Below are 12,403 nucleotides of genomic sequence, written 5' to 3' on the forward strand. Positions count from 1 at the left end.
CAGGTCGTCAGCGTGGCCATGCTGTTGTCTACATACTGTACAACACAGCGCGCACACACCGCTGAGCGCCGTCACACTCACACGGTTTAACGAGGATGCAGCACTTGTGCCTTCAAAATAAAAGCGCAATACTTATTTTGGAATTAGGCAACGTCACCTTTTCAGAAATAAATTCATTCAAATCTGTGCTGGGCGGAATTTCACTCGGTTCTACATTTGATGTTTTGTTTAGGTGGATGTTTGCCTCATGCTCATCACTGAATGGAGGTTATCATCATCTCCCTTTTTAACATATATAAGCTTTTTGGTGGGCAGCCACAGATATGTCAAAATAAGATGTGATACGATAAAACCTCCCTATTATAGGACATAATCCTAATCAATACAATAATTCATGTTATATATTATACAATTATTTACAGTATAGGTAGAGGTTTAGCTACGTAAATTCAAGGATTCATGGATCATTGTCATTTTTCAACACAGGATTCACAACCAAATTCAGTTGTAGTTTATTCGTAACACAACAAACACATGACAAACAAAGCAAAAAGGTTTTACATTCCCGTAGAGCATCTTTTCATTTTCATCATAGGGAATGTAAACAGCAGCAACAGAAACAATACTCTGATCAGATAATATGGCCGACATCTTCACATTAAAAACTCAACATGAGGAAAACATTGTCCATCAACTCTGACTGTGTTTGAGCACCAAGCATCATGATGTAAACACAGAGTCCTCCTCTGGTCCACCAGAGTCCTGCTCTCTGTCCTGATGTCCACCCGTCAAGTGCAGCTTGATCCTGGACCACGACGGATCCAGGTCTCTGTGAAGATGTCAGTCACCGACCTACCGCTGTTTTCATCCATTTTATTTTTCAGCGACCGGGGCATCAGAGAGCCAGGAGCATGCTGGGTAGTGGAGCAGCCTCAGGTCCAATATGTCACACCTGTATGTCAAGCTGGGTTTTTGTCCTGTCTCCACGTTTGTTTTGTGACTTCCTGTTTTATTTTGGAAATTAACTCTCCTCTCGTTTCAGGTTCCTTGCCCTTCCTCATGTGTCACCAGTCTGATTGTCTTCCCTGATTCCTGATTGTGTCCACCTGTTCCCCCACTTCCCTCTTGTGTCCTTATAGTCTGCATCTCCCCTTGTCCTGTGCCAGTGTGTCATGTCCTTTCGTCTTGCACACCCGCCTTATGCTATTATCAGTCCAAGTCATAGTTTTGTCTGTCCCGTTCTTGTTTCTTGTTTCTTGTTTCCTCGGTAAGAGAGATTTTGTTTTGCATTTTGCCTTTTCGACCATTCAGCTCTTCGAGTTAAATCAGAGCATTTTTTATTTGAAGTTTAACTACCTTCCTCGAGAAGTGATTTTTGGTTTGGCTTTTGCCGTTTTGACTTTGCAGCTCCTTGAGTTAAATCAGAGCATTTTTAGTTCTACTTTGTTATTTTCTTCTTTCCTCGCCAGAGCGTTTTTAGTTCTTCTTAGTTATTTTTCTTCTTTCCTCGCTAAGAGCGGTTTTTGTTTCCAGGAATTTCCCTGTGCATTTTTTGTTGGAAATAAAAAGATCGTCAGCTGAAACTCTACTCTGCGTCCGAGTCCTCATCAAGAGCTCCCTCCGTGACACAACAGACCAAACTGGCAGATTCTGTCATTAGTGATAAACACAACAAAAAAAAATACAAAAATATAGCAAAATTCATGGGAGCTACCGGCCGCAGCATGTATATACACCACCACTGCCACAGCAAAAAAAAAGGACTAGAATATATATAATGTGTGTTATAAATACTATTATCATTCATATAACTAACAGCAGATTATGTTGATTTGACTGACATTGGTTATCTAAAACCTTTGAAATAGATTGGAGAAGAATGGACATTGACTTGTACAAAAGAAAATTGCAATTGTTGTTGGTAACAACACATGTCAGTGGGGCCTTAAAGTGTTGTCTCAGTCGGCCGCATGGTCACCAGCAAGCACGCCAGTGTAGCATTAAAGCAGGCTGGAATTAGCAAGCTAGCTAAGGTATCCGATAGTTGACAACTTTGTTTGGCTCAGGTACGCATGGTGTAATTAACAAGCTAGCTAGCTTGGCTAGTTGGCTAGCTAGCTTGTTAATTACACCATGCGTACCTGAGTCAAACAAAGTTGTCAATCATCAGGCGATGAAGCATTAAGTTGTTACATAGTATTGACTTGGGCTCTCTGCACTTTGTAACTCCACCGCTTGATTTTAGTCATTACTGTACAACTGTTGCCGACTCTCCTTCAGCGATGTATTTATATGGAAGTAAGCATGATACAAGTGTCGCAATGGCAACGGTACACATAAATGCAGCTGTATATATAAACATTTGTTAATACAAATGTTTTGTAGAATGGTGGCTGCAAGATGTTTGATGTCAATGGTAAATACATAACCATGGCATAGCTTGTATCATGATGTACGGACATATGTGAACATAATTGCAGTCTTCGAGTCAATTGGAGTTGCCAACGTTTTGTTGAATAAAAACATAATGCAGTGCCATACAAGCTGCCCTACATAATAGAAAACTTGATGTGCAGCTGGAGCCCCACCGCAGGCAGCTGGAGCCCTTTTTCGCCTATTTTGCATTTTTTTTGCCTCTGCCCCTCAGGGTCCACCACTGTCTCTCCATCATTGTTATGGATATCTGAAAGATATGAATACTACAGAGTCGCAGTTCTGGTTGTATTATTTAATACATAGATCAATATTTTTTAATTATATTAGAAGGAGAGGAATGAAGTGCAACACTATCCTTCACAATGACGCTCGGCAGCCCTGACAGAAGAGGACAGAGCTTTGGTAGTGGTCCCTCTTCCCCCAATCACTGTATAACATAATCAGTTAATTTCCTTCCCTTTCAGTCGGTTCACTTGCAGGTCTGTATTCAGGGGTAAGGTGCACGCCTCCCAATAAACTGATGATTTCCATGATCTAAATATATGGCTTTTGGAGATCAAAAATGAGATAATATCAACCATATCATTGGGCAGTAATACATATAAATCAGGTTGAATGTTGCAATCAATGCTTCACACAACAATCTGATATCCCATGCTGTATGTGGCACATCGACTGAGAGGGAAACCAAACTGTCAAAACTGGAACATGATATAGTTTTACTTTTAAAATTTGTGAGAGGAAGTCATGCGTCGTCTATCCTCCAGCTTGACAATTCACCCTCAAAGCGTCTGGTAGTCGCTGCCTCCTGTGCACTCCGGTTCCTGGCCCTTGTCAGGGATTCATGTGTTTAAAGGGAAGCATCTCCTACAAACATAACCATTCAGCTTACTCTACAATGGGATCCAGAGACATCAAGAGGAATATAAGAGGTCCAAGCTAAATGCAAATTAGTTTCATTCACAATTTTCATTTACACAGAAAGGTATTAACGATATAATACAGCCTTAGTTGAAAACCTGATTACTCCAAAACCCAAACTGTTTTCTAAACATCACTGAACTTCAAATCAAAGCTGAACATACCAACATTACTGAAATGTATATGCTAATGACTGCAGTTTACAATTTTTCAGTTATCTTATTGTTGTTTGCATGACAGTCACACTGAGTCACCTGCAGTTTACATTTTCTCTTTGTGATGGCCTGTGTTTCCATCTGCTGTCCAAAGATAACAAATATGATATAAATATGAATATGAGTGAATACATGTGAGATGTGAATCAGAGAGGATTTCACTCTTAAAAAGTATTTCTCATGCTCTGTGCATTCAGTGTAGACAGTGACGTAACACATGAGGTTGTTGTTTTTGCCACATTTTATTTACTTCTATCACATTCACTTCTCGAATAAATACCCACTGATGAAGTTTATGCAGTTTGGTATTCAATACAAACATTTATGTTAATTCACTGTCATAATAATACAACTATATCATGAATCATCATCATTATTACTAAATTATATTTTGAAAACAGTGTACACTACAAGGACTAAAAATGTGTATATAAACAGTGCATATATTATATATATATATATATATATATATACTGTATATATACATATATACATATAGTATTTTGACAAGACCTTGTAGGGTACACTGTCTTCCAAATGTACTTTAGTTAAATAATTTATGTGTATGTGTAAGTGTAAGTGTAAGTGTAAGTGTAAGTGTAAGTGTATGTGTATGTGTAAGTGTAAGTGTAAGTGTATGTGTAAGTGTAAGTGTAAGTGTAAGTGTATGTGTATGTGTATGTGTATGTGTAAGTGTAAGTGTATGTGTAAGTGTATGTGTAAGTGTAAGTGTATGTGTATGTGTAAGTGTATGTGTAAGTGTATGTGTATGTGTAAGTGTATGTGTAAGTGTAAGTGTATGTGTAAGTGTAAGTGTATCTGTATGTGTAAGTGTAAGTGTATGTGTATGTGTAAGTGTAAGTGTATGTGTATGTGTATGTGTAAGTGTAAGTGTAAGTGTATGTGTATGTGTAAGTGTAAGTGTATGTGTAAGTGTAAGTGTAAGTGTATGTGTATGTGTAAGTGTATGTGTATGTGTATCTGTAAGTGTAAGTGTAAGTGTAAGTGTATGTGTAAGTGTAAGTGTAAGTGTAAGTGTATGTGTATGTGTAAGTGTAAGTGTATGTGTAAGTGTATGTGTATGTGTATGTGTAAGTGTAAGTGTAAGTGTAAGTGTATGGTGTATGTGTAAGTGTAAGTGTAAGTGTATGTGTATGTGTAAGTGTAAGTGTATGTGTATGTGTATCTGTAAGTGTAAGTGTAAGTGTATGTGTAAGTGTAAGTGTAAGTGTATGTGTAAGTGTATGTTGTATGTGTATGTGTAAGTGTAAGTGTAAGTGTATGTGTATGTGTATGAGTAAGTGTAAGTGTAAGTGTAAGTGTATGTGTATGTGTATGTGTATGATGTAAGTGTAAGTGTAAGTGTATGTGTAAGTGTATGTGTAAGTGTAAGTGTAAGTGTATGTGTATGTGTATGTGTAAGTGTATGTGTAAGTGTATGTGTAAGTGTAAGTGTAAGTGAATTGTAAGTGTATGTGTATGTGTAAGTGTAAGTGTATGTGTATGTGTAAGTGTAAGTGTAAGTGTATGTGTATGTGTATGTGTAAGTGTAAGTGTAAGTGTATGTGTAAGTGTATGGTGTAAGTGTATGTGTAAGTGTAGTGTAAGTGTATGTGTAAGTGTATGTGTATGTGTAAGTGTAGTGTATGTGTAAGTGTAGTGTAAGTGTAGGTGTAGGTGTAGATGTAGGTGTACATGTACATGTATGTGTATGTGTAAGTGTAAGTGTAAGTGTATGTGTAAGTGTATGTGTAAGTGTAAGTGTAAGTGTATGTGTAAGTGTAAGTGTAAGTGTAGGTGTACATGTACAAGTATGTGTAGGTGTACATGTATGTGTATGTGTACGTGTAAGTGTATAGTACCAGTCAGAAGTTTGGGAGACACCTTATTTAATGTTGTTTTGTTTTTTCAAATGTTCTATCTACATTGTAGATTAACGCTGAAGACATAAAACAAAACTTTTAAATAACAAATTTGGAACTATGTAGTAAGCAAAAAAAAAAAAAGAGTAAACAAAGCAAACTATTGTTTGTATTAGATTCCTTGATGACGTCACTTTGCCTTGATGACAGCTTTGCACACTCTTGGCATTATCTTAACCAGCTTCATGAGATTGTCACCTGGAACGGTTTACTCTTGAAGGTGTTCATTTATATGCTGAGCACTTTCTTTCTCTTTGCATCCCAAACCATCTCAACAGGCTTCAGGTCGGCTGCTTGTGGAGGCCAAGTCATCTGATGCAGCGCTCCACCACTCTCGTCACCAGCAAAGCACCATCACACCTCCCCTCCGTGCCTCGTGGTGGGAACCACACATCCAGCTCCATCCCTTCATCTTTTCTGCGTCTTACAAAGACACGGTGTTTGGATCCAAAAATGATCGAAGAATGACTCATTAGACCAAAGTACGGATTTCCACTGGTCTAATATCAATTCCTTGTGTTTTTTGGCCAAAATGATTCTCTTCTTGTTGTTGTCCCTCAGTTGTGGTTTCTTTGCAGCAATTAGACCAGGAAGACCTGATTCACGCCGTCTCCCCCATGTTGAGATGTGTCTGCAACTTGACCCTGTGAAGCCTTTATGTGGGCTCTGATCCGAGGCTACTTGGTGATTTCTGGGGCTGTTAACTGTAAAAGAATGTATCCTTTGCAGCAGAGGCAAATTTCATCATAACGTTTGTTGTTTTTTTTAGCGACATTTCAAACATACATTGAAAGTTCTTGACATTTTCCAGATTAACTGACCTTCGTGTCTTAAAGTAATGATGGAGTGTCTTTAGATGAACAGTTCTTGCCATAATTTGGATCACTGCAGTCGTCAGATAGGGCTACTCACTGTATACCTACCTCGGCACACAATAACTGATGGTCTCCAGAGCATTAAGAAGTAAAGAAATTCCACAAATTATGACAAGACAGACCTGTTGATTGATACCAAGTGACTATTCAAGAAGCTGGTTAATATTTGTTTCTTGTATTATAACATATTGTCACTTTTAAATAGAAATCTAGAAAACCATGCACTAGTTTAGTCTGCCCTGGGTAGTGTCTTTAGGTTGCTTATGAGCCCAGCCTCTGAAGCGTCTGTATGCTGTCGTCATTGGATGGAAGGTAACTGCTTCCATCTAGTGGCTAGAGGCTGAAAGTATGCAGCCTTCCACAAATCAGATGTGATCAGGGAAGAAAGAGACCAGAGAACCGAAAGCTTTGAAAGTGCAAGAGTAAATCAAACTGAAAATTGGCCTTATGAACCATTCATTAAGGCTTACTGGATCGATACAATGCCATTCATGCAGTGGAAGAAAAGATAATACAAAATATGATGGCATAATTCAGAAATATTGGAATAAATGAAAATGAAGAAATGAAATAAACTAATTATAACTGATATCCATAAGATAGCCTATACAATTTAAAAATCATCCAGGAGATATCCATGTTTCTATTATTTTGACCATTGATGATATCATTTTAATGAAATATTCAAATTGTACATTTTCTCTCAAACTTTGTTGAACTCTCAAGTTCAATCATGAATGAAGAGCCCATTTCAAGTTATGCATTCAACACCACAACATTTGCAAATTAAAAGTTATACTTTTGTATTGTCTTTACACTCCTTTTTGAGTAGGAAACTTACTTTATTACTTACTATTAATCAATGGTATCTTCTTTAACAAACTGTAGAATTCAAGATTCAAATGTTCATATTCGTTCCTTCCAGATGATATTCCTGAAGTAATGAAGACAAGAACTTGGGGGCAACGGGCTGGAGGAAGTTGCTGGAAACAACAGACAATGAGGAGAGAATAACAACACAAGAGGGAGAAAAAAGACAAATCAAGAGGAGGGAGACATGGAAGACCCAGAAAAGAAAGTTACTAGAAAGGTTAAGTGTCCAAAATGTTAAATATCTGGATAGACATGTATCCAGAACCCAAATACATGCAGACCCACTGTATATAAAGCAGCACAGACTGCTGTCTGCTATCATTTGTATCCTTGTAAATGGTAAATGGACTGTACTTGTAAAGCACTTTTCTCGTCTTCTGAGCACTCAAAGCGCTCTAACACTACATGTCATCATTCACCATTCAGACCCATTCACTGATGAATGCAAGGTGTCACCTGCTCATCAGGGATAACTATTCACACCCATTCACACAGCCTTTGGGAGCAATTTGGGGTTAAGCGTCTTGCCCAAGGACGCATTGGACTGAAGGAGCTGGGGATCGAACCGCCTATCTTTTGATCCACCTTCTGAGCCACAGTCATTAAGTAACGTCGACTTGCCCATTGACTGCTCATCTCTACGGATGGAGTTGCTGCTTCGTGGACCTTACTTGAGTGCCTTGACGCAGACCATACAGAGAACAGTGTTTGCACAACAATGCGACGGTCAGGACGAGGTAGCGTCGGCAGTATAGGGCACCCCAAGGGCTCTGGGGCACTCACGCGTCGTGCCAGCTCCACTTTTCGGGCCACCTCGGCTGAGGCCCGCCAGAAGCGACCTCCTCGCAGCCGCGGTGAACAGGTGCAACTAAGCCCAGAGAGGGCTCTGCGTCAGCAGACGGCTCCTGCTTGGAGCATATCAACATATCTGTCGACCCCACTCACAACAGACAGAAAAGGTTTAACTCCGCGTACCCAAGGAGATGGGAGCGTTCAGACCCATTTTGAGACTCTGCGTCCTAAACCGATGCATTGCCGGCAACATGTTCTGTATGCTAACCAACCACTCAATCATCAACCACTATTGACGCATAATTTCATATCGGGGTGGCTCTGAAAGACAGGAAATTCTTGCATTTTTGCCTTCCAGGGTACAGCCTACAAGTATAACAGGGTGCCGTTTTGCTGTTCCCTGGCCTCCCCACACCTCCAGCAGATGTGTGGACACAGCTCTAACGTGTCATGAGGGTCTTCTTTTATATCAACAACCTCATCGTCATGGCCAAGTCCAGAGAAAGCCTTTCCGCAACTTATCCCTCGTCCCTCCTCTGTCGGAGAGAAGGAGGCAGCAACAGGCGTAGGGGGTCAGGAGACAACACTCGCGTGCCTCTTCCCCGCTGTGCGAACAGTCGTTGGTGGGTCCTCTTGAGCCTCTGGAGCGCTCCTATCTGAAGACACTTGTACTGACCTCAGCTAAGCTAAGACAGTCGGTGCGCCATGTCGGTGCACCCTAGTTGCTTGCTGCTTTGCGATGACCGCAGTGGGGCTACTCTAGACCAAATCCCTTATTTGTTCCCCAGAACGTAAGGTTATTTCAGGCTAAGGGTTATACAGCTGAATGCTTTTTGTCTTTCACCCAATGCGGGGGACAGTGAGGCAAAGTTACATCTGCTCAGGCCAATTCATGCGTTGGCATGTTACGTTGAACGCAATGTGAGCTAAGGCAACTAACGTCTAGCTGGTCAGAATCAGTGTAGTCATGTAGTTATGTGGCAGCCGGATTGTGTTCAAAGGGCTCCAGACCCACTCTACCCCTTGATTCCAGTAGAGGGAGGGGCCTGTGTGAGTATAGGTAACGTAAAGAAGAGAATTATCCAGAAATGAAAGTATCCAAAAATGTAAATGTCCAGACAGTTAAGTATCCAGTCTCAAGAGAGTTAAGTAACTGGGAAAGTACGGGTCCACTAAGGTAAATTTCCAGAGAGGTAAGTGTCCAGGAAGACAAATATCCACTGAGGTAAATGATTAGAAATGTACGAGTGTCCAAAAAGTGAATCATCCAGGAAAGTAAATATCCAGTCAGGTGTCCAGAAATGTACAAATGTTCAGAAAGGTCTAGAAGGGTTACATACACACACACACACACACACACACACACACACACACACACACACACACACACACACACACACACACACACACACACACACACACACACACTACAGTTTTTTCAAATTATTTTTTGCCAAGCTTGATTAACTTCACAGTAACTTTGAATTCAAACACTGTATGTAAATGTTTAATGTTATCAAAGTAATTCCTATCCATTTTAAATTTGCACAGAAACAATAAAGAAATATAACATTACATCGTATCATCAGCCGTTATGGCGAATACAATTCGTTTGTGTTCATCGGTCAGGGTGCTTCGCTGAACGCAAATCGGATTTGGTTCTCGTGTTCACGTTACTAGGGTCAACAATCTGACCCACATAATGATCTCAGATCGGTCCTTATTCATTTCCTGCGCGGTTTTTTTTTTCTAATGGGTTGTCGTATGTTGATGACGTCGAGGTAATGGCCGCTCTCGCTGTGGCGTGAGGACTGTAATATTTTCTCCACCATAGTTGTTAAATTAACCCGTAAAATATTTATTGTACGCTGTAAAAAAAAAACAACATCAGCAGGAGAGGGCAGTTCTTAACGCAGCAGCGCTGTCTTTGAAGAGCTCCGGGTCGGCAAGGTGAATGAAAAAATGTGTGGTTGTTAGCAGCTAGCAAAGTTAGCTTATAGTTAGCTACAGGGATGGATGCATTCTTTATTGAAAGACAGACGAGTGGGCTGCAATGACCGCTCATTGTTCTAGTGGCGGTGTCCGGTTCGTTTTGCACCAAGGATTAACGGTTTAGCTGTTTAAAGTCGTCTAGGACGATGTGCTGCTCGGTGTGGGCAGTGTGCTCGGTGGTTAGCAAGCTCTCCGCGTTGACGTTGAAGTTATGGGCCTTGTTGCGACCCAGTCATTAGAAGTGTAATACCAGTTATTTTACGGCGCAGCTGAACTAAAGTATTTACAAACATGGACATGTTGTGTCACTATGTGCGCGTTAGTAGGTAACGTGCACTTTCTGATGGAACCATGAAACCCTTACGAGACATTTGCAGTAACGTTTTTTGAGTTTTTTTTAGCTCCTACCATATGCAGATAACGTTAACGCTAGTTGTTAGCTAGCTTGCTATTGCTAAGCTGTTCATTTGCTGTTAAATTAGCAGCACTGGAATCTAACTTTCATTAAGACAACTTCTCTTGTCGACTTTACCTATGCCATTATGGCTTGCTGTCACATGAAAGGTTTTTTAAATTAAAGTTATTCTTCTGTCAATTGATATGACGTTAGCCAGTTATTTGCAAGCTAGCTAGTTGTATTTGCTCAGGCAAATTCCAAAGCACAGAAATACAAAGTTAGTTTTCCTGTCGTACATTGCTGTGTTATTTAGTCCAATATTTTAGTCTACTTTATTATTTAGAGTCTCACATATGCCAAACCCAATTTGAAGGTCTGGCAATGATTTGCTCATTTGTTTAAGATACATACAATATTAAGTTCCGTATCTGTAAATACTCGTGTTATACGGTCTGTTCATTCTGTCAGTATTTCTCCATCAACTCCATTGTGGTATTTAGCTGTTAGCAAATAAGTCTTTATAATTGGTTAGTTGATGTTCTGAAATCCCTATTCCACCTTGGATGTAACCTGTGATATCTTAAATTGACAGGGATTTATATGGACTGATGTATTTTGATTACATAGAAATGCAAAAGTTTACTATCAAAAGTGTGGGTGCAGTTAGGATATTACATGTTGACTGTGTTTTTTTTTTTGTGTTTTTTTGCAGACTGCGGTTGTTCTGTTTACACCAGAATATTCCCTGATGGATACTCCTGAAAGCCCTACCCAGTCCCCTCAGTCTCCTGAGGAGGAGGAGAAGGGCTTTTCTGACAGTGAGCTGCTGGATTCTCCTGATGAAGAGGAGGATGGGCTCATCTCTGACAGTGAGATAGTCCAGGAAGAGGAGAATGGGGGGCTTGAGGAGGAGGAGGAGGATGATGATGAGGTGTTGGAGAGTCAAGGAGGAGATTCGGAATTAGAGGAGGAGAGGGAAGAAGACGATGAGGTGGTCCCTGACTTTGTCTCTGATGCGGAGGACGAGGAGCCTGACGGAGAAACAGAAGGGATGGGACAGGAGGATGGGACCATTGTGCTAATGGAGGGAGATGAAGATGGTCCGCAGGAGCAACAGTTGGATGAGAAGGAAGGAGAGGCGCAAGAGGATGGAGTCATTGACACCCCACAGTCTCCAGACTCAGAACAGGGCAATAGCTTCATTCCTGAAGAGGATGGAGAAGACGGGGAGGAAGGATACAGGGACTACAGAAAGAACGACTCTGCAGATCCTGAGACAGCTGAGCGGGATGATGATGAGGGGGAGGAAGACAAAAGCAAGGCTCGGGAGGAAGAGGAGGTTGAAGGGATGAGAGCTGAGCAAGAGGAGAGGAGGAGAGCTGTCGTGGTGAGGCAGATGAAGGACGACCCGGCGTCTGTTTCCCGGGAGCTGGACGAGCACGAACTTGATTACGACGAGGAGGTCCCGGAGGAGCCCAGTATCCCTATACACGAGGAAGAGGACGATGAGGAAGACGCAAAAGTGGAGGGAGAAGAAGAGGAAGCGACTGAAGACAAAAGCAATAAGAAGAAGGAGAAGAAACCAATCCTCCCCCCGTCTCCTAAGGACAGTGAATTCAAGAGGTCAGGTGACTCCAAAGGGCCTGAGAGGATGCGCAGAGATTCCTTCAGAGACAAGAAGAAGGATGAGGATGATGGGGAGATTGATGAAGGAGAGATTGATGTGAGTGAGCATCGTTTGGATCATTTGTTAATCGGTGTGAGGTGATTGGCTGGCTGCAGGTGAATGGGGGCGGGGGTTACTGCTCTCTCGTGTGGAATTCTTTCTTTTTTTTGTTTAGTACATTTTGAAAACGATTAGCTTTTAAATGTAGAGATAGCAGTTATGGCTTGACAATAGAGGTATTGAGAACCGATCTAAAGTGGCAGCACTGCTCTGCAGCCTCCATTGTATTTCACTCTTGAATTCAAGCGATAGGC

At 41.0% G+C, this 12,403-nt stretch overlaps 1 protein-coding gene across 1 annotated transcript in view; it reads left to right on the forward strand.

The window, feature by feature from the left end:
* Positions 1 to 9,821: 9,821 nt before the first annotated feature.
* Positions 9,822 to 12,403, forward strand: part of zc3h18 (zinc finger CCCH-type containing 18) — a 39,178-nt gene continuing 36,596 nt past the window's right edge. Inside the window, exons 1-2 of the mRNA XM_068722787.1 lie at positions 9,822 to 9,984; positions 11,136 to 12,146. Of these exons, the coding sequence (XP_068578888.1) occupies positions 11,172 to 12,146 (975 nt within the window). The 5' untranslated portion in view covers positions 9,822 to 9,984; positions 11,136 to 11,171. The remainder of the gene's footprint in view (positions 9,985 to 11,135; positions 12,147 to 12,403) is intronic.

This window comes from Cebidichthys violaceus, unplaced genomic scaffold (assembly GCF_023349555.1).
Source record: "Cebidichthys violaceus isolate CVI_PGR_0920_01 unplaced genomic scaffold, fCebVio1.0.p SCAF_3, whole genome shotgun sequence".
Taxonomy (NCBI): Eukaryota; Metazoa; Chordata; class Actinopteri; order Perciformes; family Stichaeidae; genus Cebidichthys; species Cebidichthys violaceus.